This window comes from Cygnus olor, chromosome 15 (assembly GCF_009769625.2).
Source record: "Cygnus olor isolate bCygOlo1 chromosome 15, bCygOlo1.pri.v2, whole genome shotgun sequence".
NCBI lineage: Eukaryota > Metazoa > Chordata > Aves > Anseriformes > Anatidae > Cygnus > Cygnus olor.
Window position 1 is genome coordinate 4,410,687 of NC_049183.1, and position 26,392 is coordinate 4,437,078.

Here is a 26,392-nt window from a genome sequence, read left to right on the forward strand (position 1 = left end):
GATAAGTATGTCCTGAAAACCCTGAATTTAGTGGGAAGATTCCTGTTGGTTTTTTTATTAACCTTTCGGTTGTATCAATTATGCAGATTTGTTGGCCATTTTTGCCCCTCTCATGAGAACCTGCAAAGCTCAGGAAATGGGCAAAAAACCTTCTAGAATGGTGACCTGCAAACTGTGAAGCAATCTGAAATCTAGCAATTTGAAATAATTGCTAGGGAGAATGCTGAGCTAATCGGCGTGAGCGGAGTATCATCCCAGCAGAGCTGCACTGCCTGTTTCCACCACCAGCTCGAGTATATCTAACCCACACTATGCTGTGCCATAAAGAGGGCTAGGACTCACTGCCCAGCTAGGGCAATCCATCTGATCTGAGATGCTGAGTCACAAAATATGTCACCCCTGAGGATGCCTGTTTTTCTCCTTGTCTACAGAGGAAGCAATGGTTAATTAGCTCAGACTTTAGACATCTAACTTGTAGGCACCTAAGTTTGGGCTCAGGATTTCTCCTGCCACGTATGTCTTAAGTTAGACAAGTTAACGATTAGGCCCAGCCTCTTAAAAGTGCTCACAAGCATGGCACCATGGCACTTTGCTACTCCTAAGCTGCAAGTCTGCACTCGCAAATCTTATTTTCTTTTTCAGTGGCAATGTCATGAATTATCAGAGTGGTGCAGGCTAGGGGCAAGGGAGTTGGTACATGGTTAATCACACCCTTAATCCAGGCTACATTAGGCATTTTATTTTTGCTCCTAACTTCAGTGCTCCAAATCACACCTCTCTCTCTCAGGGCACCTAAATTAAATGTCTGAAGTTAGATAGTGTGAATACCCCTGAGGTCACTTCTGCTCACCTTAAGAGGCTGGCACGGGTACCGTTCCAGATCTGGTAACACTTTAAGTAGAGTACAGAGAGAACACCGTGATCAAAATTTCCTCTTAGTTAAAGAGACTCCTATCTGTCAAAGGCTGGGACACCGACTCTCCAAGCACAGCTTGGAGGACAAACTGACGTGCTGATCTGAGAACCAGCATGGGAGCACTGATAGTCAAGGCTAACTGTGAGGATGAAACCATACTGATTTTATCAAATAAGAGCTTGCTTGCCTGTTTATGGTCATTTTCTTCTGCTGCTGCCACCAGTTACCTTCCCTGTGCCTTTTGGAGGTCTGTAAAACTCACTACAAAGAAAGACAACTAGAAACAAAGGACAGATGTATTGAAATGATACCCAGATTTGATGCAGCAGATATGACAAAGGTGCTTAAGGTGTGACCTTCCTAACCACAGCCGTGAAAGAGTAAACAGGTAGTGACAGTGAAATTTAGGTAGTGAAACAGGTAGTGACATTTCATGGCTGAAAATGAAACTCCGGCAGTATCTCCACAGTCTGCCTGTTCTTACCAACAGTGTCTAATTTGAATAGCCAGGAAAGGAAATACCAAAAGTTGGCAAGACTGTGCCAAACATTCATTGGTTTTCCCTTAAATAACATCAACTCTCCCTCCTCCTTTCCCCAAAGAACCAAATATCTTCTTAAGTTGATCATATCCTCTTTATTCATCTTGGCTCTCCCAGCTGTATGAGTAAGTGCCACACAATTAAAGATGCCTCATCACAAAGCATGATGGTGATACCGAATGTATAACCTACGCAATATAGTCAGCTTACAAATAACCCAAATGCTGAAATATACTTGCACAAAGTCCTCAAAATCTGGGGCAGATCTCTCCAAAACTTTAAGCCTGGACAGTCTTTCAAGAGCAAAGTTCCAAAGAAGAATGTAAATTTCTACCCTTTGCCATTCTAATAATCCTGCTAATTTGTCATCTTATACCCCTCCATTTACCTTCTTTAACATGAATTTTACATCCACTACTGAAACTAGAAATCATTCAACAAGCCTAAAAATGGGGATGAGTGCAGGATGATGATATTGACTTATTCTCTGAATATTCTTCTGTCACCTCCCAGACATCAAGTCCACAAAACCTCCTACAAGCTAAAAAAGCACAAATGATTAAATGAATTTCTTCTCCTTTTCAGTCTCCATCAGTCCTTCTCTTGTAATATATGGGGCAGATCCATGCACATCTACACTGCTGATTGCTGGCTCACATTACAAACTGCTGGAACATGCTGGATTCTTGCAGAGCTTGTGGATCACATGAAAGCTATCTCACAATTGATTTTTCAGCCAACTGGAAGTTAAATCTTGCAAGTTAAAAAATCCTAATCTGCTAGACTACAAATATAGCTGTTACTTAAATGTCACCAGCTGCCAGGGTAGGGAAAGTGATTCAAGGAGAAAGAAATTCTGTACCTGTAAATAAATGCTTGTTACAGATGATAGGCTTGAAAGCTACTGAACCTCTCATCATCTTGTTGGTACATCCTGGCTTCCTTACCAGCAAGGAAAAGCAGGGCAGAACTGCATTCCTATGTTAAAGAGAAACTGAGAAGTTTACCATGTTTCATGTGCTACTTGGAATGTATCCGACTAAAAGTCAGGTACACAAAAAAAGTCAGCACAATGAGAAACTTCTGTTTTCAGATACACATCCTGATATCTGTCTAAGGGACTTGGCTGGGGTTACAGTGTATGCTAGAGAATTATGAGATGGAGAGATATCGAGACGCAATACAGAGATGAAGGAGAACGTGGATAGAAGCAGAGACTTCCAAAGAAATGTGTTTGGTTTTTTTTGTTTGTTTTTGTATATAAATGTTCAAATATTACTGTGTTAGAGGATGTATATATGTACATAGAGGATTTATCTAGACAGAATTATTAAAACTCTGACTGGACACAATCCTGGGCAATGTGGTCTAGCTGACCAGGCTGGCTGCTGGACATCCCTCCCAGCCTCATCCATTCCCGTGGTGCTACAAGGGGCTATGTATACCAGGGGCACCCTGAGACACGGATCTGGGAGACGGATTACCTTTTCTTAGACTAAATGATGCAGCTGGAAAAAAAAAAAAAAAAAAAAAAAAGAAAAAAGGAGCAGTAGAGAAACTTTCAGGCACATAAGCTCCAGAAGTCTAATGGCAGATATCCTCTCTACCTACAAGCCTTTATGCTGAAAAAAATGACACAGATGCATCTAGAAAGCAGCACAATGGCAGGCCTTGAGAGGATTTCAGCTCTATAAATAAAAACCTTCACCACTGTGTGGCTCAAAGATGGCACTGTGGGTTTTCTAAATCTATGGCGACGCTAAAAGATTTCCAGCTCCTGCCTTGTCCTAACATGAACACGTGCTCCACCACCCATGGCACCATAGATTGGCTGGCAATCTATTTTTCCAGTATGTAGGAAGCCCACGCCTCTTTGCCATCTGTCACCACTAATTTTTCATTGCTTCTGAAAACAACCTGAGAATAACCCCACTCTGATTTAGTTTAATGAAGCAATAAACCCTCTGAGTACATTTTTTCCTAAATAATGTGCTTATTGCTCTGTTTCACCTACCGCCTTTACCCATCTTATCCTCCTGCACTTTTTACTGTCACTTCTGAGTACGTTCACTTGCTTCTGTTCTGGCTGTAATGAGTGAAGTGCTCAGTTCCCATGAGAACAGGGAATCAGTGGGAAATGAAGGGAAATCTGAAAATGATTTTTTTTATCATTTAAGATATTCATAAGTAAAAACAAATAGAAAATAATAAGAAAATATGGATTCTAACTTGCTAGGAGAGTGCTTAGATGAGTACAAGGAAAGACAAAAACCAAACAAATGAAAAAACAAAACAAAACAAAAAACACACAAAAACACTAGCTCCTTTTCAACACCTATTTGTAAGACAGAACAGCTTTCTCCAGTGGAAGATGAGATAATCAAAAGTGTCCACACTGATAGCTGACTGTCTGTGACTTGATCCAGTGTGCATTTAATAAGTCCGATACACCTCAGAAATCTGCAAGGCCTTTTGCCAGTACTGGTCACATTATTCTGAATTTCCAGATTTGCTCCTGAATGCTGTTGTCCAGGGCCTCCTACTCCAGCTAGGTTGTGTTTTCTCTGCCTCCATCATTGCAGGGTTTTATATCAGTCCCTCCACACAGCAGCATCAGCAGACCTGCAGGCTTTCTCAGAACTGGGCAGGTAAAGCAAGCAGAAATTCTGGATGTGACTGCTTGAGGCTGACATTTCTGAAGAAGCTTTTGCTGCAAGCCATCCTGCCTCTGCTAGACAACACTGAGGATTTCCTTTTCCAGAGTTCGCAACTTGGCACCTTCCAACAACCTACATTCACTTTGAAAGAGACACAAAATGCTAAGAAAGAAAAGAATGCTGAATCCCTTTCCTGAGCAAAAACATCAACTTTGACCTGAGAGAGGGCCCCAAAATCCTTCATATGTACACACACGCGTTCCCATGCACACAAATCCCATTCTGAGCTGGCTGCATCTCCATCACGCCGTGCAGTCGTGTAAACATGCTTATTCAAACACAGCTCCTGAACCTGTCCTGACATTCATGCTTTGCATGACCAGTACATAGAAACCCCGGCAGTCTTGGCACCAATGCTGTTCCAAGCAACGTTGAGAAGCTTTCCATTTTACCTCAGTAGGAACAGAAACGGGCCTTTCATTCTGGACAACTTATTGGTAAGTGTTTGTTCAGGTTGTGACTTCTTTCTTATTGCTCCCAAAACACAAAATGGGGAACAACACAAGGTAATTTGTTACTTTGCTTCTGCACGCTCCGTGTTCTTTTCATGTAACGGCAGCATTTATATGAAAGCTTTCGACTGTCCAGAGAAGGATCATCTGCTGCATCAAGTCTGTGAAATAATTACACTCCCTTTTTCCAGTGAAAGAAAAATGAATGTTCACTGAAGCTAAACAGCACTATTTTAACCTGTACAAAAATAGTGACCACAGCCCTCGCTCTGTGATTTGTATTCTACAATCATCTTTAATCATACTAGGAAAAAAAAAGCTAATGTTATTTTGCAACATGATGCATTTTTATATGAAAAAACATTGCTATTTTCTGATCTGCAATAGATTTAAAACTATTATCACTTTCTTCAGTAAATGAAATATGCCAGTAAGTAAATAACCACTTGAATTAGTTCCTCCGCCCATGTATTTTGCCCAAGTGTTACAGTTTGTATATTTGCCGCTCTCCCTCCAATGGGACGTACTGATTCCTCCAAAAAGCTCAGACAGCTCTTGAAGACTACGAAGTCGTAATGGACTCTCTCAGGGAGCTGCCTGGCTCACCAAAAAGGCTGTTTACAGCAACACCTTTGATACTAAGAAAAGGCACCCTTTGGCAGGGTGCAGTTATCCACACCAAGGTCTGACTCTCGCCTCTAAGGTGAAGTCTTCATCCTGCAGTTCCCACCTAGACCCAGAACGTGCTCACTGGCAGAGTGGGGTATGGGCACTGCAAGATATGTGTCTCAAGGGTGAAGAATACAAACAGCTGCTAGCATAAAGTAACACAGCCTTGCATAGCTGCCATGAAACTCTGTCATCTCAAGGGCACAATCTGATGTATTGCAATGAGGATAAAGATAAAAATATAAAGGCATGCATCTCGTTCCATTCCCTAAAACAAGTGTCTTGGCCAAGGAACAGAAATTTGCAGGTTGCCAATAGCAATGTTCATGTTTTCAGAGTACAATATGCATGATCTTCACGCAAAGCGGAAAAATTACCCAAGTATTTCCAGTGGCTCAATAGCATGTGTTCACCATGGGCTAGGACAGGTGTCTACAGAGCTCCAGTACCCTGCTGGGCCAGATCCTTAGCTGAGCAAACTGACAAAACACTACTGTATGTGGGAAAAGGGGAAGATAAACAGCTGGAAATCTGCCTAATAATTTCTTAAAATAAGGAACGATACCTGTTTCTATTAATACAGAAGGGAACGCAATCTACATATAGATACACACACGTGCATAAATGCTAATGCAACCATTAACATCTTATACATGCAACGTACTTACAAGCTGCGCCACATACAGCTATATCCCAATGGCTGCTTCGTGTTGAAATACACAGTGCAAAAATATGAATTATTGTACTTCAAACCAGCGAGGCCTCCCCCCCCACCTCTTCCCCATCCAAATTCATGCGCTATGCATTTCAACAGACTTTGCTACCTCAGCCAGGAGCTCTGAGTCTGGAGGTTTTTACAGGCCTCATACCTGAACCCTTGTATGGCTCGCCAGATACTGCGAGTACGCTGCCTCCTTTCCTGAGTGCTCCTTAGTTTCAGACTTAGCATCAGCGCTTCTGTGCTGATGGTGGTGGGATTTCTGGTCATGGTGGCCATCCCTTTTCCTGGTTTCTGAGTCAAACAAGACGTGGGTTAGCCTCTCCAGATAGTGCTCCAGCTCTTCCTGGGTGTGCTCCAGTTGTTTGCCAACATTACTGGGAAAAAAGGAAGAGGATGGTGGAGGGCTTTTGCTTTCCCTCTCCTTCTTGGCCTCCTCCAAATGCGGATTCTGCCTCATTAGAAGAAGCACGATGATAAGCAAGATCAGGCACAGGTACACAACCCAGACTTCTTCCATCTTGGTGGTGGGATACGCAGGGGCTAGTGCCTGTGGATGTACTCAAAGGGAGAAAGACAGATATGCCGAACACAGCAGATGGTCACTCCTTTAAAGTTTTCAGTAACCACAGAAAAGAACTGCTGCCGGTAATCAAAGCACTGTGGTAATTTAATGTCGAAGTTTTCTAAAGCAGCGTGGCTCACAAACTTTCCTTCAGTTCTAAATATGAAAGCAGCACAGTGAACAGCAAAAAACTTTTAAGCAAAGCAAGTAAAGCAACTTTGTGCTTGGAGTAAAATAGCTTCAGCAGAAAGATCTGTCACTGCTCCGTATGATCTTATAGCAGTACTTCTCCTTGTTTTTGTTAAGAAACTGCAGGTCAGATGGTTATCACTCTTCAGAAATCTTTCCTTCTTTTATAGTGTTTGAATTCTTGTCTTGCTTGAAATGGTAAGGTTTTCTTCCTTCTAATTCAAAGAAAAAATAAGGTAGGATTGTAGTTTTTTTTTCCTCCCCTCAGTAAGATAATAGAATATTTTATCCTTTGGGGGTCATTAGATGCTGGTTCCACAGTCTACCCCCAGCACTCTTCAAAAAACTTGTCGGAAGGAACTATCAGTCACTCAAGTTACAGATTCGGTGGGACTAGTTTTGTTGGCTTCCTTCTGTCTTCGCTGGCGTTGGGAGAGGGAGTCTCAGGACTGGGATGATTTCAGCTGAACTTTGTGGGGATCTCTTGGACAGCCTTTGTAGGCTGCTCCCAGTGACTCGGCCCACCAGAGGCAGGGTCTGTATGGAACGGGATTGCATTTCCTAACCTTTGCTGAGGGATCTTTTTACAGATGGGGATGCCAAGCCTAAAAGGAGCAGAGATCACGCCCAGATTTCTGCTGCCTTGGTGTGTCAACATTCTTGGTCTCAACCTGCTGCAGAAACACCACTACAATTTTTTCCCAAAAGTGAGACCTTTCCTTTGCTTTGGTAAGGAGAACGAATGGTCTGAGAAAAATGACAGCATCTTGTCACCCCATGATCTCACTGATCGCACTGCTGTACTTTACGCTCCCATTTTGCCTCATCTTTAAAATTTTTCCTGAGGACCATGCTGGGGGATCTTGTAAGCGGTTTGCTGGCCACAAGCCTGTGCCTGGAACTGCTGCACTGCAGGACCGTCACACCACGGTTAGGTGGGCAGTCTCCAAAGAGCTACGGTAGGCGCCACAACTGCAGCCACCCCTTTCACACTGATCTCAAGTGCACGGCATAAAGCTGCAGAGGGATGCAGAAAGACAGGCAATCAGAGAACTAAGCCACATTTTCTACCAAAACTGAGCTACATTTTCTTAAACTGGGAAAACTGGAACAGAAAATTCCAAGCAGATAAGGACTTCTCCTTTCTCCCCCATCGCTGTACACTGTTAATGCCTTAGGGCATGGACCATGTCTCTAGCCACATGCATTACAGACCTGACACCACTGTAGTAAGACGTCACGAAAACCATAAATGTCACTGAAATCCTTCAGAAAGCAATGCTAAAAAGAGGAGACATTTTATTTTTAAATGTCATTAAGACTGTGTTATGACTTCTCTGAAGGGGAATGAATAGAGAGAGCAGCAACAGCATCTCTTAACTTCTAATAATGTTGTTTGTTTCCTTTCAAATTAATCAAATGATAATGCAACAGGGATGCGTCAAACATTACAAAGCTTACACAGCCTACCTGCGGAACTGACCCAGCTGACTTCTGGTCTTACACTCAAGTGCACAGGCCAAGCATGGCACTCAGGGCTATGAAGGGCTTTCATCAACATTTGCCTTCTGAGTCCTCCAACAAAGGAGCACTGCAAAACGAATATGGGTTGGCTTTGCAAGTCAGCATTATGTGAAGACCTCTGAAGAACCACAGCAGCCTCACACATACTAGAATGCATTTTTTTTCTGCTCTCTTTGGAGATAAACTGTCTGGGTTAATTTACACCAAACGTCTATCTCACTAGTATTTCTATTCTAACAGCAAATGCCTAAAGAAAAGTAGAACAAGGCTATTGTGTAAGAATGCTTCCCAGAATACTCCTGCAGCCTTACACAGCACAGGAATTTATAATATTTTATCAGCTCTAGCCTTACATGGAAAAAGGAGAAAAATAACTATTTCCCAGACATATTCTGCACAGCCAGCTATGTAAGGAAACAGTTGTAGTTCCAAGGTCGTACACAGGATGCTGCTTAATTTTAGAAAATGCAATGAGAACACTAAAAGTTTGAAAACTATTCAGCTTTTGTATATTTAATCCTGGAAATCCAGAAAATACTGTATAGTGATGTTCCACAGAGTCAAAATAAGAGCAGTGCTTTGTAGCAGGTAAAACAATCAGCTAATCTATTGGTTTCCACTTTTATTTAAGTCTTCTCTCCATATTTCTACTCATTGGAAAAGTTACTCATGTTCAGTTTCTTGTTATGCCTAGGCAGTCAATATGTAACATATTTAAAAGAAAAAAGTATCACAGATGCAAGTGGCTGCATCAGAGTTTAATGATTTTATTTTTTTTAGCCAGCATCAGTTTTTTGAGGTGTTTCTCAGCAAATGTTTTCCACCATCTTTCAGTTGCTCTCAGCACACCTTGGAATCTGCCTACACTTCTATGTCTTGCTTCTCATGCAGGATGACTGACTGGACTATAAAAAGGAAGGAAAGCACTGCACGCTAGGGACACCTGATACCATGTTTCCTTTTTAAGAACTTCTGTTCCTTCAGCTTTTTTAGGCTGAGTGGTGAAGATTTTCTGCATGAACACAGGAGACCGGTTCATTAGCTGAAGCAGTCTCAAGACACTGGAGACATACATTCAACTGTCCATAAAGCAAAAATTTAATACAAATCAAATGCAAGAGAACCTCTGGGCTCTCACAGTTCATTTCACTGCCACCCAAGGTTTAGCATACAGCTGATTTATCCTCTGAGTCACGGCTGTTTGTAACTGGGCTACTTACAAAGTAAAGTTGGTGGGTTTTTGTTTGTTTGTTTGTTTTTAAAGAACCGATTGTTCATCCTTCCTAAGTGACAAGAGTATGATTTCAGAAACAAAAATCTTTCCCTGTCTGGCAACAACTGCCCTAACATCCCTAAGCTGGATTAAATCAGCATTTACAGTTCTCTTTTAAGTCAACACCTGTCAATTAAACAGATGAATGAGCAAGGATGATTCTCACTCATGTTCCTCCAAGATCCTGAACTTTTGTGCTCTGTAGATGGCAGCGATTATCTATACATACTGCCCTGTGTTTCCTCAGTACCAGGAGCTGCATTCACACAGGTGTTACGTGGAAGCACTCAGATATCCAGTGCGCTTACACTGCCTTTTCTCCTTTTTCCTCACAGAAGCTGGATCTTCATTACAGAGCACTCCCTTTTGTACAAATTGCTTCCTCATCTGCTATAAAAGGTCTGCTTTAATCAAAAGCAACAGGAGAATGGGAAAATCTCCCAGTATAAAAGACGTTCTTAGGTTAATGTCAATTCTGCAGGAAGGAAACCAATTCCTTCCAGAGGCACCTTTGTAAAGGTGCCTTTCTACACTGTGAGAATAGAGGACTGCAGTGTAGAATTGAGGCTTGGGGTCCATGCATATAGTTGGCGGATCCGTTTTGTCTAAAGGCACTCTGAAAGAGAATCTTTTCCTCAGGAAATACAGAGATTCTTGCAAAACATTTTCTACTGCACAGCATCCTTTTCAAGTTTATGGGAGATCTGGCACAGTTTTCTACCCACAGTTTTAATCTAAGATACTTTCTTAGAAGAAATTAAAGCGAAACTCTTCTTGGGAAGTTGTGAATCTGAATGAGCCAGTATTAAGTGTCCCGGGTGACTCTGAAGGGGATCCTGCTGAATCTTGGCTTTTCCTACACACTCCAGAGCGCTTCCTGATGACCTGGCAGTTCTTGTTGCGGATGCTTTCATTCACTTCCATGATCCTGGCAGATTTTGCAGCTTAAAGAGGGGAGAAAATAGCGGGAAGTTATGTTTAGTCATCTAATACAGTGAGCTCCCACTCTTCAGAGCTACGTGGAGGGCAGGAGTGAAGTCCTTTCCTCTTCATTTCCCCCGCATGCCAACTGTTCCTACCTGCTTGCATGAGCTTCAGCTGTTTGCACCGCTCCTCCTCCATCTTCTTCCTGTAGTCTCCAAAAAGGGTTCTCATGACTTGACGCTTCTTCACCAGTGGAGCCTTGTCATTGCGCAGTGTCTTGATTGCACGGAGAGCCTCCTCGGCTGAAGCAGTGCAAAGGAGAAACAACCCACAGTTTAAGACACTTCACAGGGTCTCCCCTGCAGCACTGTTCCTGCCTGCCAACCCCTCCCACAGGGGATCTCTCGTTCACTTGAATGCTCACCTTGCTTTGGAGTGGATTTCTGTGTCTTCAGGCCAAGCTCCAGTTGCTCCACACACCAGTCCACCTCCTTCCACAGCTGGTCGTCTGACTGCTATACAACATGGAACAGAATGTGCATGAGGAAACAAACCATGCAAAAATCAGCAGCAGTTGCTACACACACACAAAAAAATCTGCATAAAGGCAGGACTACCCGGAATTTCTGGTTCTGGTGATTACTTTATAGGCTTCAATACATTTTCCCTATTCCCTACATTTTCAGTGGGTAAACTTAAAGCACTGGACAAATGTTTTGTTGCAACTCCTTGCCTTTGTTTGATGGATTTAATACCTGGCTGCCATTCAGATGACAGTTTTCCGCAAAGCTGGCCAGGCCCTTTCACACGAAAGAAGCTGTCAATTCAACTTATGGATGGGAGGAATAAGCATGAACAAAACAAAACAACAATAAAAACTACCCAAGAACCTGCCTGAAATCAAAGGGTAAGTAATGGACAAAATAAGAAGCTGAGTCTTGCTGCCTCAGCTCCTTTGGGCTTGCTCAACCAGAACTGCATGAAGACTAGGGAGCTGAAGACCATGAAGATGGAAGGAGCCAAGTCCTATCACATAAAGCCTGCTAGCTAACTGAACAGCGAAAGGAAGAGAAACAGGGCTGCACCCAAGGTCTGAAGCAATTGTTAACTGTTCTGTACACATAAATGCAAAAGCCCTCATGCTATCTCCTTCTTTTCCTTACAACAATCTCCTTCCAGCGGACGGGAAGGGCTTTACATCATCTTCAAATCTTTCTACCTTTCTGATACTCAGCATTGTTTACTGGTAAGGTTGTTGGTAAGCAATACTTTGGATGGAAAGCTTCAGTCTAGAATATTAACAAAAGCAACTCTTTTGTAATTTTGTATGTCAGTATAGCCCACCTGGCATCGTTTGTTAATCGTCTCTTAACTACACTGAGGCTGAAAAGAAAAATCAAATGGAGACCTGGACCTTAGCAGAACATTAGGAAATCTCAGGATGTGTTTAGATCATAAGATCTTAATGGTGTGTTTACACATAACTTGCAACTTCAGTTGATTTCTGGGCCATGCCTCACAGTGGGAACCTTCCTGAAGTTCCATGAAGGTCCATACTGGGACCTGCCACAGCCTTGCCTACACCAGCTAGCAACTTTCCTGTTTGCGTTATGTAATTCGTGACAGCTGGCAATGTGGAAGTTGGGGGTACAGTGCCTGCTTTAACACCCACAGACACCAGCTTGGCACTAACTGAGGACAATTACCTGCAAGATTTTAATGTTTTGTTTTAAAGAAAATGTGGCACTCAGGTTCCCAGGATTAGCTAGCACAAGTCTAAACACCAAATGTTTCAGCACAGGTCTGAAACAAAGGAACACTGCATTCCTTGGCACTGACTGGGTTCTTAACTGACTAGCATGGGAAATCAGCTGCTCCAAGCAAGCAGTAATTCTTGTCTTTCATATTTCATGTCGTGTCAATATACTGATTGTTAAACTACGCACAGACACTAAGTTTCTCTTTTACTGAAGGCTTTATAAATGATGGGATCTTATCCATGTTTAAATACCTGCAAAGTCTCATCCTGGTGGGATGCATCTTTATTCTGGCATCCATTAGCTTCTGTCTTCGTCTTCCTGATGACCTCAGTTTCTTCTGTCTCCTTTTTACTGACAGAAGGTTTTTGTTTCTTCTTCTTTTTCTTCTTCTGTGTAGCTCCATCTGATGTTGATTTCTCCATCACTGTTTTATCTCCAGGAGCACTCTCTGGTTTGGGGATCTTCAATGTGGGGTGGCTTTTGTCCTCTTTGGGTGGACTACCTGCAGTTTGAGCCAACTCAGGCTTCTGCAAGGCTGTAACCTGCAGCACCTCCGCTGATTCAGTAGGCAATGCACTACCCAGCACTTCATGATCTGCCGTACCCTCTGCATGTTGGCTTGCTGGAACTAATGGGACCGGAGGACAGTCTTCATCTGGGATGGCAAAGTTGAAGGCAAATTTGGGTTCATGCCCAGAGGCAACAAAACGCAGAGCCCCACTCCAGTTCTCCCGCTCAGTGGCTCTCACATTGGTTTGTATCTGCTCAGCACCACCAACACCAGGGACTGCTTCCAAAGGTGCACCAGTTGCTTCTGGATCTGTCTCAGGAAGTGTAAAATCAAATCGGAAGTTGTTGTCAGATGACATGGACCACTTTGGTTTTGCCTCAGAGATTTGGTCAGACTGTTTCCCGTATGCCACACCATCCGAAGCCTGTCCACTGCCTTGTTGTACTTCCACATCACCAGTTTTTGTGTCTAGAGAAGAAAAAGAATGTTACTATCAATATACCTGTTTACTAGTACGGGGATGCCACTGCTACTGCAACTCCCTCTGTACAAGTACTGCCACAGAGAGGCGATCCAACCACAAGCTGCAGAAAAGAACCAAATTTCACCCTCCCCTGAAGGGACTGTTCGAGCTCACCTGCTTTCTCCATGCTTTTCCAGCCCTCAGCTATCTTGAGACGCTAAACCCCAAACACGCAGTCCATCACTTCTCGCTCCTTCACAAAAGGAGTCCCACGGAAGCGCAGGACCTTGGGCATGTGCTGCGTCTCTTCTGCTGCACGCAAGAAAAAGATCGAGAGAAACAACAAAAAGGTTATAGTGCGCCTTAAAAAACATCCTGTGAGACACTGCTGGCTGGGTCTCCTCTGAACACGTTCTGTGTTCGTATCACCTCTAACTAACTCGTGACAGGCATTCAAGTGAAAGGAAGCTCCAAGTGCTTCTAGAAGCTAAAACAGTACCATGAAATGTCCTTAAAGGAAGAAAAAAAGGAACTTAACTACTTATTATACATTTGAGGAATCTTAAAGTGCAGCACTACTAACAGCATCGAGGTTACCAAATGCTTAACATCCATTCCCCCAAAGCAACGGAGAAATCCAAGAACATGGATTCTCTGGAAAACTGGGAAAGATCTGATTGAATAGTGAGTACACCCAAGAAAGGAATCTTTCTTGACTCTCATACAACCCACCCATATCACAACAGTAATATTAGTTCTTTGTGTTAGATCCAATTCTCTAAAAAGCATAGCTCTTCCCTGCCAGTGGGCCTCAAAGACCTCAGTTTGGGAACTTTGTATGTGCATTGTCTTCCAGTGCTTGTCTAACACATTTCAAGCCACAAAAAGTTTGATGTACAAGACCAGTACTTTGGAATGGGCACACACAAAAACATCCTCTTTGCTGCAGTGCTTCCCCAGGACTCTCAAAACGAGGGATACCTTACAGGCAGATTGCAGATCTAATGCTGAGAGTGCCATGGTAGGAAGGGACTAAGAACACTGCGCGTACAAGGCAGAAATACCCCAACAGGGCTGGGCCCACCCAAAAAAGTAAGACATACATTCACAGCACCAACGTGTCAGGGCCCTGAGCACACATGCCTCCTACATCAAACACTTTTGCTGGCTGCATTCAAGGACTGTTTACCAATAAGAGCTGTTACAAAGGAAAAAACAAAAAAAGCTTCAAGGGAAGCTCTCTCCTCACTCACTTGTGAGCTATTTTAAGCTGAAGATCTCATGCTTGGCCTGCCTGAGCTACGTTGCAGCACTGCTGCAGCCACACACCTCATTGATCCAGACCTTGACCCTGATCCACACCTAAATTCCTGGCTAAAGTTTGGATCTACCCCATCACCACAGACTTCTCTGGCAATCCGGACTCTAGGCAAAGCGCGGTTACCTTCAGCAGTCCTGCTTTGCTCTCGTCTGTCAGGTGCTGTGCGAATGGGCCCCCTTCTGGCCAAGTCCCTGCCTCTGCCTGCCCTGTCACTGTGCTTGGCTCCTAGAAACCTTCCCTGCTGCTCCTTGACACGAGGTACCAAGCACTAGATACTGGTGTAACAAAGCAGTCTGCTGCTCAAGCATGGTGAGTGGGCACATTTAATTACCTCGGATCCACCAGCAAACACTCAGCAAGGCGTCTTGCAAAGGGTAACCACACCTCTCCCCTAGCCATTGGTAGAAGCAAGATCCGTAACTTCATATATTAACAAGTTGGACTGACTGGATAAAACTGTGCTCTCCTGAAAAGCATTTTATATGATGTTATCTTTAAAGTAATTTCTCCTTCAAACAACAACAATAAGGGCCAAGCTTCACAAAAATAAACCTGGTGTTTAAGGGCCAGACATACTAATACAGCATTTCTTTAAGACTGAAAAACAGAAGTAGAACTGGAGAAGAACCGACTGGCAATCAATTACACAGTAAATCATAGAATCATTGCATGGCTGGGGTTGGAAGGGGTCTTAAAGATCACTTAACTCCAACCCCCTGCCCTGGGCAGGGATGCCACCCACTAGATCAGGTTGGCCACGGCCCCATCCAGCCTGGCCTCAAACACCTCCAGGGATGGGGCATCCACAGCTGCTCTTGGCAACCTCTTCCAGTGCCTCACTTCCCTATCAGTGAAGAATTTCCTCCTAATATTTAGTCTAAAACTATTATGCAAGAAACAATACAGAAAACAGGGAGAATCGAAGTCACAGGAATAAAATAAAAAGCTGTTTACATCAGATAGTTCTTAAAGTTCATTGCTGTTTCTTGGTTTGTATTTAGAACAAATCCCATGTAACACGAGCACAGGCAACAGACTGGAGAGACGGAGTACAAAAAATATCTGTCTCTGCTAATTCAGAACCAAGGCTGGAATTTAGCTGTGGATGGTGGGAGACGCACCTACCTCCTGTTGGGGTTGGGCTGAGGCACAGCAGATGTGTCTGCAAAACGCACCGCTCCAGCTCATCCTGCAAGCTGCCCCTGGGGACAGGGGGAAGGCGCAGTGTTTCAAATCAGCACAAATCTCTCACCTGCAAAATGGATGCTAAAACTATTTCCTGAAGTCTGTGTGAGAGGTCGGACTAGCAGGTAAAAAAGCAACACACGTTTTCTGGCTTGACGCTCCAGGCGTGTTGTGTAACGGCTCAATTGATGCCATAAACCAACACAGCGCAGGGTGCTGCAATGTGCCCCGTTCGGAAGGCAGCAAATACAAAAACCTGAGCCAACAAACCCTGCCGAGCAGCAAAGCATCCAGCCAGGCCTTGCAGCTGGTTTTCTTTCTCTCTCTCTCCCCCTCCCTTCCCCTTTCTCTCTTCCTTTCCCTCGCTTTTTGTCACCCTTTCGCTCTCTTCCCCGTACCACAAGAATAACGAGGCGACCGAGGAAAACGAAGGAAACTCCCGGGCGGCCCCAAGCGCCAGGCGAGCCCTTCCCAGCACCCCGCAGAAGCCGTGCGGGGCTCCCCACGCGACCCGAACCCGGCTCCGGCTCCGCCGGCCCGCCCCGGGTTAGGCCCAGCCCCGCCGCGGCCCCCGACCCCCTCGCAGCGGCCCGGGCCCGGCCGGGGGGCAGCGGCCGCCGCTCGGGGCCCACGCGGGCCTCACCTCGTCCCGGCCCGGCCTCGCCGTCCCCGCCCCGCGGCCCGCCCGCCGCCAGGCCCCGGCGCCTCCGTTCCGCCTCGCCCCCCAGCCCCAGGCGCCCAGAGGCGGCGCGTACAGGCAGCGTCCGGTTCCGCGTCTGCTTTAGGTTTCCTTTTATTTAATTTTGTTAAAAAAAAAAAAAAAAAAGAATTATACACCTTGTTTCACATTCGGTTCTCTCCCCCCCCCCCGAGGATTCTTCCCACAGCAGACGGAAGCTCCCCCGCTGAGATGCACGACGCACATCGCGCCCACGGCGCGGGTGTTCGACAGCTCCGTGCTTCAGTCCTGGAGGTTTTCCTTGCTGCTGACACCAGCAGCTGATGTTAGAAATTCCCCAAGGCTGCCAGTCATCCCAGCAAGGCTCAAAAGTGCCCCGAAAGCACTTCCCACTTATAACGGTTATAAAAAGGTACTGGAAAAATCTGCACGCTTCTGTCAACCCTCAGCAGACTTCCGTCTTGCCTCACAACCTCCGTGCTTGCTAAGGCTTCGCCCCTGTCTAAGCACCCCTCACTACAAAAAACATCTGTTTGGTGGTTGGAGGCTCGTCAGGGGCTAAGACTCGTCACAAGGTTTGAAAACAGCATCAGTCTTGGCACAGAAGCGTCCAAGTGTCAGGAAAAGAACTGACAGTCAAGTACTGAAGAAGATAATAATGAGCACAGGAATAATGAGCTATCAGCAACTGCCTTGAAATGCCAAAAATGCTCTGCAATTTTCTTCCCTTATGAGCCATAGGATTATCTCCCGCAGACCCCAGGCTGGACTGAGGGCATGTGAGCCCCTCACTAATAGCCTGGATGCATCACCTAAAGCAAAAGTGTCCTCTCTGCGGCCTGAGGAACGCACCAACCCATCAGATGATGCAAGGGCTCTGTTAGGCATGGCTGGGTGCAGATCCTGCAGGACCCATCTAGCCAGCACAAAGGGTTGGAAGGAACATTGTTTTCTGTGGCAGGATGCTGTCCATGGCTCCAGCCGAAACCACATGCTGTGGACTCAATGCCCATGCAGGGAAAAGGCACAAAGGACCAGCAATGCCTCGTTTTCCTGGGTTTGATCTCTGCCCTGAGGATTCAGCCCACACTGATGGACAGCCCTACAACAGCACCGAGTCAGTGAGCTGCGGCAGCCTTGCTCCAGAAGATGCACAACACAGGATCAGTGCCAGTGAATCAGAATGTGGTCCTCAGCTTCTGCTGAGGCAACAGCAACCTTCTGACATGAAGAGCTGTGAGCTCAGCTGGTTGGCACTGATGGCCAGCCAGCTACAGCTGCCCAGGAGCAAGGCAAACAGCGTGGAGAGGCATGGACATGGCTTGAGCCTGCCTTGGGTACAGGCAGGTTAGTGTGTGCTGTATAAAACAGTGCAAAGGCTGGGACAGCTTCACACCACTGTAAGATGGCGATAGGAGCACCTCTGTCTGGGGACTCCACACAGGACAGCTGTGCAGTCCTTCAGGTCACTCCAGGGACCAACAATCCCTCCTGACACAGACCTGCCTGCTCTCCCCACTCCACCAGCTGAGCACCAACAAATTTGTTGCAGGCATGGCTGTAACTGGAAGCAGTGGTTGTGCTGGAAAACACAGCTCTTTGGTATGAGGCTCCTTTAGGGGAGTTGCAGGAAGGAAGGAAGGAAAAAAAAAAAAAAAAAGAAGAGAAGTGGGGGGGTGGTTACCAAAGCTGCTAATCACAGTGCCAGGGAGCCTCGGGAGGGCACCAGGACAGCCCAGCATCACATGCCTAACACATCCTGTCTCCAGACTTCCTCGCCCGCGATGTACGTGGCTTGCACATACAGGCTGTCATTCAGCATCAGGAAATCTGCACCAGATAGGAGAGAAAGGAAGCAGCTGTCAGAGAAACAGAGGGAGGGCAACTGGGGCAGCCGAAGCTAGCTGGAAAGAGCTGGGCTCTAGGGCTGTCTGTGTGTGGAACGTTCTTCCCACCCCAAACACGGTGGCAGGACAGCAGTGGAGCACCGTCCTTGCTCTGCTCCCTGTTCATCTGAGATGTGGGGGCCTCTCCAAAGGGCTTGTGAAGCACCACCCCCACCAAGAGAAAAAAATACTAGAGCAAAACTCCACAGCAAATCCTGGGCAGAGTGGGTCTCCCCAGATCCCCCACTGAAGTGGTAGATAAAGCCCGCATTCGCAGCAGCCCCTGCTTTGCTCCAGCACACATGAGCCCTCATACCACTGTCCCCATACCAATACCTGCATCAGAGTCGTAATCCAGGGTCCCCTTTTTGTGCTCAATCCCCAGGAGCTGGGCAGGATGCAGAGATGCCGCCTCCAATGCAGTCTCTACTGAGCACCCTTGGGGTAAGAAGGGGGAGGCATTAGGGCAGCAAACAGCCCCACCACGAGAGCAGCCCCAAACTTGTGGCTACGGCAACTGGTAGCATGTCAGGGACCCATCTGGATAACCAAACCCATGCACAAGCCCCAGTGTATTTGCCAGCACCATGATCTTTGTCCCCTCCTATCACAATAGGGCACTAATATCTGGTCTTACTCCCTCTCCCCTAAACAGGAGGAGCTGGAATGCCCTTGTCACGTAAGCATGGGGCTAGGGAGGGGAAAAGATCCCTAGGTGAGACAGCAGGAAGAGGGGAACTACCTAGGGTATGGGGAGGAGATCATTCACTTTTAGTCCCTTTGTTAGGAAAGAGCAGGACAGTTCACCTTAGTGCCACAGGTTAAAATGAAACCTCCCCTCATAAAAGTACTCATCTCTGAGGAGAGTGCCACTGATGCCAACCCTTCTCCTCACGTCTCGGGCAAGAGGGGACGTTCCCTGGCTGAGCACACAGTTGCCAAGAGCAAGACCTCTTCCCAAGCCGACACAAGAAGTAACAGCTTGTGGGCAAGGCTCACTTACCTGTGGCTTCTAGGAAGTGTCGCACACACGCGTCCATGGTCGCTACACTACCGCTCAGGGTCTTCGTGCCTGGGAAAGGAACAGGACAGCACTGAGCAGGACCCCAAAGGGTAGAAATCCTTGGTCACAAGGAGCAAGTTGAAGGTCTCTCAGCCATTGCTGCTGAGTGACAGAACGAGGTGAGAGTGTGTGTGCTGACAGTGCGGAGGGAGTTACTAGGATGTCACCCTGCAGCTCCACGTCAGGCCAGCTGGACTAGATGAAACCCTAGCTCACAACACAGGCACCTGCTACCAAAGACAGAGGAAGGGAACTGACAAAGGAACAACCCTTCCTTAGAATATCTTCCCAGTCTCTAACTGCTAGCAGATTAGGGAACTTACTTAGCAAGAAGTGGTGGTGTTACAGAAAATACAAAAGACAATAAATATCCACGAGATTTTTCTGTCCTTTCTGACCCCGCTACAATTTCTAGCATCCATACCACTGGACAAGAATGAATTGAAAGGTTCTGCAGACAGCTAAAAATCGTCAGATTCCTCCTCACTCCAGTAAGACGGGGCATTTCCCATCTTCACAAGGTGCCTCATTCTCCCCAAGGCGAAGTCATGGCAGAGCCACTAACTGATCAGGCAACAAAACCCAAGAAGGCGGCAGAAGTGCTGCCTTACACTCACAAGCACTGGGAGGTGTGCTGAGTTCTCCAGGAATGGGCACGAGCGGCAGTGCTGCGCCAAGCTCTTTTGCAAAAGGCACTTACCCGCAATGTAGGTGTTCAGCCCATCGATCTCCACCACCTGCTGGCCCAGGGTGTGCCGACCTGGTGCCAGCCCCATGCCAGCGATAGCATCCGTCACCAGCACCAGGCCTGAGGAAGGCAAGCAAACACGCTGCGGTAGCTTTGTGGCCAGTCCTACTGCAGCCCCGAGCACTGCGCCACGCGGACCCTCCCGGAGAGGGACCAAGATGCCTCTAGCCACCTGCAGCTGAGGCAAGTGGGCTAGTGGATCACGTCACGTGGCAATGGCTTCTTTCAGGCAGCAAGAGCAGCACTCGTGGGAGACAGCACTGCGGATGTTGGGATGTTGGTGACACCAGGCTGGTGACTCTGCGTGGGCCTGGTATGGCTTTACCTGTGGGGTGGGCTCGGTGGGCGATTCGCAGGGCAGCAGGGTTGGTGTGGATGCCATCAGAGATCATGCCATAGAAGACCCTCCGCCCAGCAGGAATCTTGTCACTCGTCAGCAGACCCACGATCCCAGGGTCACGATGGTGGAACTGCCCAAGGAGAGAGAGGAAAAACCGTTGAACGTCAACAGGCCTTGTAGGCTGAGACCCCTCCTGCCAGGGGATGCAGCTGCTCTCTCTATCAAACCCTGCCTGGCAGCGTTCAGTGAAACCCCATTGCAAGGCCTGGTATGAAACACGCTGATGAGAATAAGCATTCATGGGCAGCAAGAGAGAAAGCACCAAAAGCAATGCCAGCACAGGGCAAACGCCCTTGACTACTCACCGGCAACATGGCATTGAAGAGGTGCGTGATGAAGGTAGCACCATGCTGCACAGCCTCCTCAGCCTGGGAAAGATTTGCCACCGAGTGACCTGGGAACAGAGACCGCTGTACGATTCTTCTGCCCACCTCTCCGTTTATTTCCCCAGAGGGAATTCCAGGAGTAAAGATGCATCGTCGCTAGGGCTCTGCTCTGATGCTCCAACCTGTGGTTGGGTCTGAGATGCCAGCCTCCTTGCAGAGGTGTCTGACTATGAGCACGGGAGCCTCTGGCAGTGGGTGTTTCACGTGAACAGGTTCGCTGCTCACAACAGTCACCAACACTGCCTCGCTCCCAGAGGCATCGCAGAGAGCTGCCTGCTGGCTGGGCTAGAGGCCCTAGGCCGTGCCTTCTGGCTGTCTACAGGTATCTCAAGGCTTTATGTGGAGAGGTGTCAAAGGAGTAGGGAAACAGCAGGCGCTTTCCAAGAAAGAAAGAATATATCAATAACACACAACTCAGGAACAGGTGTATACCCTAGTACAGGCAGCATATCTCATGTGAACAAGTCTCTCTGCAAACAAATTCTGTCTTTCTGTGATTCTTCTCATCACATGCCTGTGAGATGCTCTGTACAAATACCCTTCTCAATTAAGGTTCAATTTCACCCCCCAAAAACTTATAAAAATGCAGTAGGGGGAGAGCCCTTCGGCACTTCCAGTTGAAAAACCGATTTATCAAGACTCAACAGCAACCTTTGGAAAACAATTTCACCTGTCAAATAAGGCCTAAAGCAGCTGAACTTCAGAGTTTGAACCTTTCTACGTAGTCAGCCTTGAATTATACCTTTATTAACTGAAGGCTTAAAAAAAAAAAAAAGGAAGACTGCTCTTATTTCCTGTTTTTACAGCACCAGTGCACTTGTGCAAAACTGCAAGTGCTCTTCAATCGATGACATTTGGCCCTTGCCATACAAAGGGCAACAGATTTACAGCAACAACCTAGGTCCCTGTTTGTGATGCGTCTGTCTCTTCCATACAGGTCAGGGAAGGGGTGACAAAAAGAAATGCCACCCGGCCCAGTCACACGGAGACACCACCAGAGATGCTACTGCCCCAGGCTGCCCACGGCACAGACACAACGAGCCTCCCCCGAGCCTCCTCCCCAGCCCTTACCGAGCGAGACACAGATGCCCCGCTTGGTGAGCTCCCGGATCACCTCGCTGCTCCTCTTTATCTCCGGGGCCAGGGTGACTATCCGGACACAGTCCAGGGACCCGTAGGTGGCAAGCAGGTCCTGGAAGGCACCTGCCTCGAAGGTGCGGATGCAGTGCTCTGGGTGTGCCCCCTTCTTCTCCTTGCTGATGAACGGTCCTTCCAGGTGGGCCCCTGCTCAAACGGAAACAGAGTCACGACTCTTCCTCACCCCACCAAGGGCTAAGAAACCCGCTCTGTCCACCCTGCTTGGGCCAAGCTCTTGCCATTCTCCAACAGCAAAACACAGTTCAGGTAACTACGAGATCAGTACGACAAAAGACGCAGCACTGGAAGCGGCCAAGCCCCACAGCCCCATTGCCACCACTCTGCTGAAACCAAAAGGGTGGGTGGCAGAGGGCACAGAAAGGCTGGGGACAGGTTGAGGGAGAGAGCAGGCCTGTGCCCACCTGTGTATCCCTCCCACCAAGAGAGGTCCAGCCCCAATTTGTGCCTTCCTACAGCGGCTTCTTTCCTCTTAACAGGGGAAAAGATACTCTCCTAGAGTAGCACCAGGGAGGACAGCGAGCGGCAAGACCACTTACCCAGAATACCTGCTCCATGGGCTCCACCATTTCTTACATTGATCTGAGGGAGAACCTACAGAAATGGGTTTGTCAGACACCTCAGACACGGTACCCCTGCCAGGCAAAGCAACCCAAACCCCGGGTCCCCACAGAGCTGGGCTATCAGGGACAAAAGGCCAAACAGCCCACAAATTAAAAGCAAGCTGCAAGCCCCACTGCGAAAGCCAGCTAGCTACCTGCTGGCCTGGAAAACGTCGCTGCCTCACTGGTCTAACGGTTAAGGGAAAGAAATCTGGGGCTGGAGTCCAATTCCTTATGCCCACAGCTTTCCCACCACGGCAGCTGTCTCAGTCACTGAAGAAGCTCTGCAATGTCATCATCCCCAGCCCTCTCTGCTCTCGGTACCAGCCTCAGCCCTCAGCTCTTTATCACCCTAAGGATGAGAGGGGGAGAAAGTCACTCACCTGGTGGTACACAGATGGAGGAGAAGTCACCAAAGTGGGACAGAAGGAGGTCACTCCATGGGAGAGTATTTTCTGACTGACCAGGTCAATCCCTGATTTGAAGTCATCTGTAGCCATGGAGAAGTCCACCCCAAAGCCTCCTGCACCACGAACAAAACAAAGATGAAGCTGCAGCCCCCTCAGTGGAAAGGCAGCCTCGCTGCCCGGATCCTCCCCTCTAGTGGGGGCCCAGACTCATGAACACCCAGCTTCCCCACCCAAAACCACTTTTTTTTTTGTGTGTGTGTGTGTGACCAAAACAAATTGTTTGTGACCTGAGCAAGCCACTCAGTTTGTATGGCATGAACTGGAAGCAAAGAGCTCCACCAGCACTCGTCCTGCCCTACATTCCCAAGGTTCTGCTAGTGCAAATCCAGCCAACACCATCCTACTGGAGTGCTTTTCCCTACAGAATCAGTGTGTTGCAAGAAGCACCAACTTTTTATTTTGATGAATGGCAAAATCTGAGTATTTCCCATTAAAGATAGGATCTAGCTTCTGACATGTTCTAGCAGAGAACAAAGCTCTCAGCACCCAGGAGAGAGCCACTGCAGGTAAGGTTTGATCCCTTGAGAAGTCCTGCTCCATCCTCCGCACGTCCTTGGTAGCGTAAGGTAGGCAAACTACCAGCACAGGGACTACTGATGAAAGGGAGGTCGGGAGGAAAGCCGGGCTGAAAATCTGCATATCCAAAGTGGATCAGTTGTACGGCAGCAGCAACCATGGGCAAAACTGTACTTTATCATTATCTCAGTGACTCCCATCTCCCTCAAGTAGCTGGTACTTGGTTGCAGGCAGCGCACGTACAGCTTTGAAGAGCAGGGGAAACTAGTAGTCAAAACTACAGGTTTGAAGAGCTGGGACAGACAAGCCTGGGGCCCACCGTCTTCCTTGCGCACGCACGTGGCTTCGCCTTACCATTGATCTGCACATCGATGAAACCTGGGGCGATGATGCTGCCCTTGCAGTCCAGCTGGATGTCAGCAGAGCCCTTCTCGTCGAAGAAGAGTTTCTCCGGGTTGAGGATCTTCCCCTCCCGCACCCACAGGTCCTCCCTGCAGGGAGGGTCACACTCGCACACCGCTCCTTCCCGGGCAGCCCCGCACCGCCCGCAGCCCACCCAGCCACAGCAGACCCGGCACCACAACGCGGGGGGACCACGGGGGTCCGCGGGAGCGCAGACCCTGGCAGCACCTTCCCCTGGAGGTTCTCAGTGGCCGCTGCGGGGGCTGCTCTTCCAGCAGCGACATGAGCGGCAGCCCTCTGCCTGGTCTCCGGTTAAATCTGACAGGAACGTGATGTTCCTGGATCATGGTGGCTCAGCAAGCTGCCCACGCACTGACCGAGGGGGGGGTGGGAAGAGAGACCAGAGGAGAGCGGAGCGCGACGGGGGCTGTAGGAGACGCGCGGCTCCTTCCCTTCAGAGGAACGGGGCTGCGAGGACGCTGAGGAGCCCGGGGCCGGGCCCGGGGGGCCGCCAGGTCCCGCTCAGCCCCCAGGCTCCCCGCAGGTGCCCCCGCGGCGGCGGGGCCCACTCACCGCTGCAGCCGGCGGTCCCGCAGGATGCGGCAGTTGGTGAACTGGGCGATGGGCGCGTCCGACACGGATTTGTTGGACGGCATCGTCGGGCCGGGGGCAGCCGACCTGCAACGGGGGCAGCCCTGAGGGCAGGGACAGCGGCGGGGATCCCGGGCGGGGGCTCCCGGGACAGCGGCCACGGGGACGGGGACCGGGCAGCCGGGGCGGGACGGGGCGGGGCGGGGCGACACGGGGGGGCTGCCCCGGCCTCCTCCCGGCCCGCCCCGGCGGACAGCCCAGCCCAGCCCAGCCCAGCCCCGGGGCTCCGTCCCGGTGCTCGGCCCCGTCCCCAGGCCCCGGTGCCGCCGTTACCTCAGCTGGAGCCGCGCCGCCGCTGGGCTGTGCTCAGCCCGGCCCGGCCCTGCGGGCCCGCATGGCGCCAGGGGGGCGCGGGGCCGCCACGGAGCGCCCGGCCACGGCGGCGGACACCGGGGGGCGCCGCCAGCCGCCCGTCACGTGACCCCGCTCCGGTGCCGAACGGGAGCGCCCCGCCCCGCCCCGCCCCGTGACCGGCACCCGGGGAGCCGCCATCACGGGAAGGGCGCGGCCGCGGGCGCCATCTTGGGGAGGTCGCCGCCTCCCGCGGGGGCGGGCGGAGGGAACGGGAGGGGGGCGAGGGGCGCCCCACGGGCGGGGCGCGGCCCCCCAGCTCCTGAGAGGGCTCCCCCGTCCGGGCCCGGGGCGGGAGGGCGGTGACCGGACCCTCATCCGGGCTCGCTCCCCGCACGCTTTAAAGGCCAGAAATGAAGTCGGTCTCGCATCGCTCTTGCCCGTGGGGCCGCAAAACCGAAATAAATCCACTTCAGGCAGCTGAGTGGGAAAAGAGCCCCAAAACAGTGAAAAAATAGCCCCGGCACTGAGCTCGGTGAGAGACTGGGCAAAGGCAGAGGGGCGCTGAAGCCAGGCCGCAGCCGTTTCTCCACAGCCCGAGGTGCTCTGGGCACACACCGCGGCCCCGGGGCCCCCTGCCCGGTGCTGGGGTACGTCCATCTCCGCCTGCAGCCTGTGCTCGTCAGTGCTCGGCGCTGCGGGGGACGTGTCCCGGGGGGGCAGCGAAGCCCCCTCCCCACACACAGGGTGCAGGCACCGTGCTGAAGGAGACCCCGCTGCCGTCCTGCCACCCCGCACCCCGCTGCAGCCCCCTCAGACAACATCCCCCCCACCAGGCTGTTCTTCGCAGCTCTCGCGCTTGCAGCTGGATGTCTCCATGGGTTTGCTCTCTGGGTCTGTTTTAATCACACTAATCAGTAAATGAAAATGAATGAGCGACGTTCCATATCCTCTGAAGGGGCTGGCAGCGCCACGTGATGGCGTTTCACCCCGGTGTGTAACTGCACCGATGAAACGCTCTTGGAAAGGTCTACCGAACCCCAGTGGGAAGGGACACGTTTCCTGAGGACACCCGTCTTATCCAGGGAAATTCCAACTGCAACAAGCTCAAATAAGCTGGAGCGAGGAACCAGGAGGAGCTGCGGTACGCACACACCTCCCTTCACTCATCATGCAGATACCAGTTTTTACTCATCGCAGCCATCTCCTCATTACCTTGTTCTTAACATTCTACACACAGATTATATTCAGATTAGAAATGTCTGGGGTAGTATCTTTTCCATTGAGTTTATACCGATACATTTAGATCTTCTCAATGCAGAAGATGGTCTAGAGGAACATCCCTAAAGAACCAGTGCTCAGCTCAAGGACAGATTAGAGTAAGCCCAAACTACCTTTACCTTCACAAGCTCATG

At 48.9% G+C, this 26,392-nt stretch overlaps 2 protein-coding genes across 2 annotated transcripts; both read right to left on the reverse strand.

Moving 5' to 3' along the window:
* Window positions 1–9,038: 9,038 nt before the first annotated feature.
* On the reverse strand, window positions 9,039–16,270 carry LOC121078341 (UPF0488 protein C8orf33 homolog). The gene is made up of 6 exons (XM_040574442.1): window positions 16,127–16,270; window positions 15,669–15,745; window positions 12,500–13,227; window positions 10,913–11,003; window positions 10,644–10,790; window positions 9,039–10,508 (listed from the first exon to the last, which is right to left on the reverse strand). Exons 3-6 carry the CDS (start codon window positions 13,115–13,117, stop codon window positions 10,312–10,314), a joined length of 1,053 nt encoding a protein of 350 aa, XP_040430376.1. The 5' UTR covers window positions 13,118–13,227; window positions 15,669–15,745; window positions 16,127–16,270; the 3' UTR covers window positions 9,039–10,311.
* Window positions 16,271–17,966: 1,696 nt separating this feature from the next.
* Window positions 17,967–25,120, reverse strand: AMDHD2 (amidohydrolase domain containing 2). The gene is made up of 12 exons (XM_040574438.1): window positions 24,960–25,120; window positions 24,609–24,713; window positions 23,988–24,124; window positions 23,031–23,170; window positions 22,585–22,639; window positions 21,962–22,174; window positions 20,810–20,898; window positions 20,430–20,574; window positions 20,057–20,164; window positions 19,297–19,365; window positions 18,630–18,731; window positions 17,967–18,237 (listed from the first exon to the last, which is right to left on the reverse strand). The coding sequence occupies exons 2-12, from the start codon at window positions 24,689–24,691 to the stop codon at window positions 18,149–18,151; spliced, it is 1,230 nt and encodes a 409-aa protein (XP_040430372.1). The 5' UTR covers window positions 24,692–24,713; window positions 24,960–25,120; the 3' UTR covers window positions 17,967–18,148.
* Between the last annotated feature and the right edge of the window lie 1,272 nt (window positions 25,121–26,392).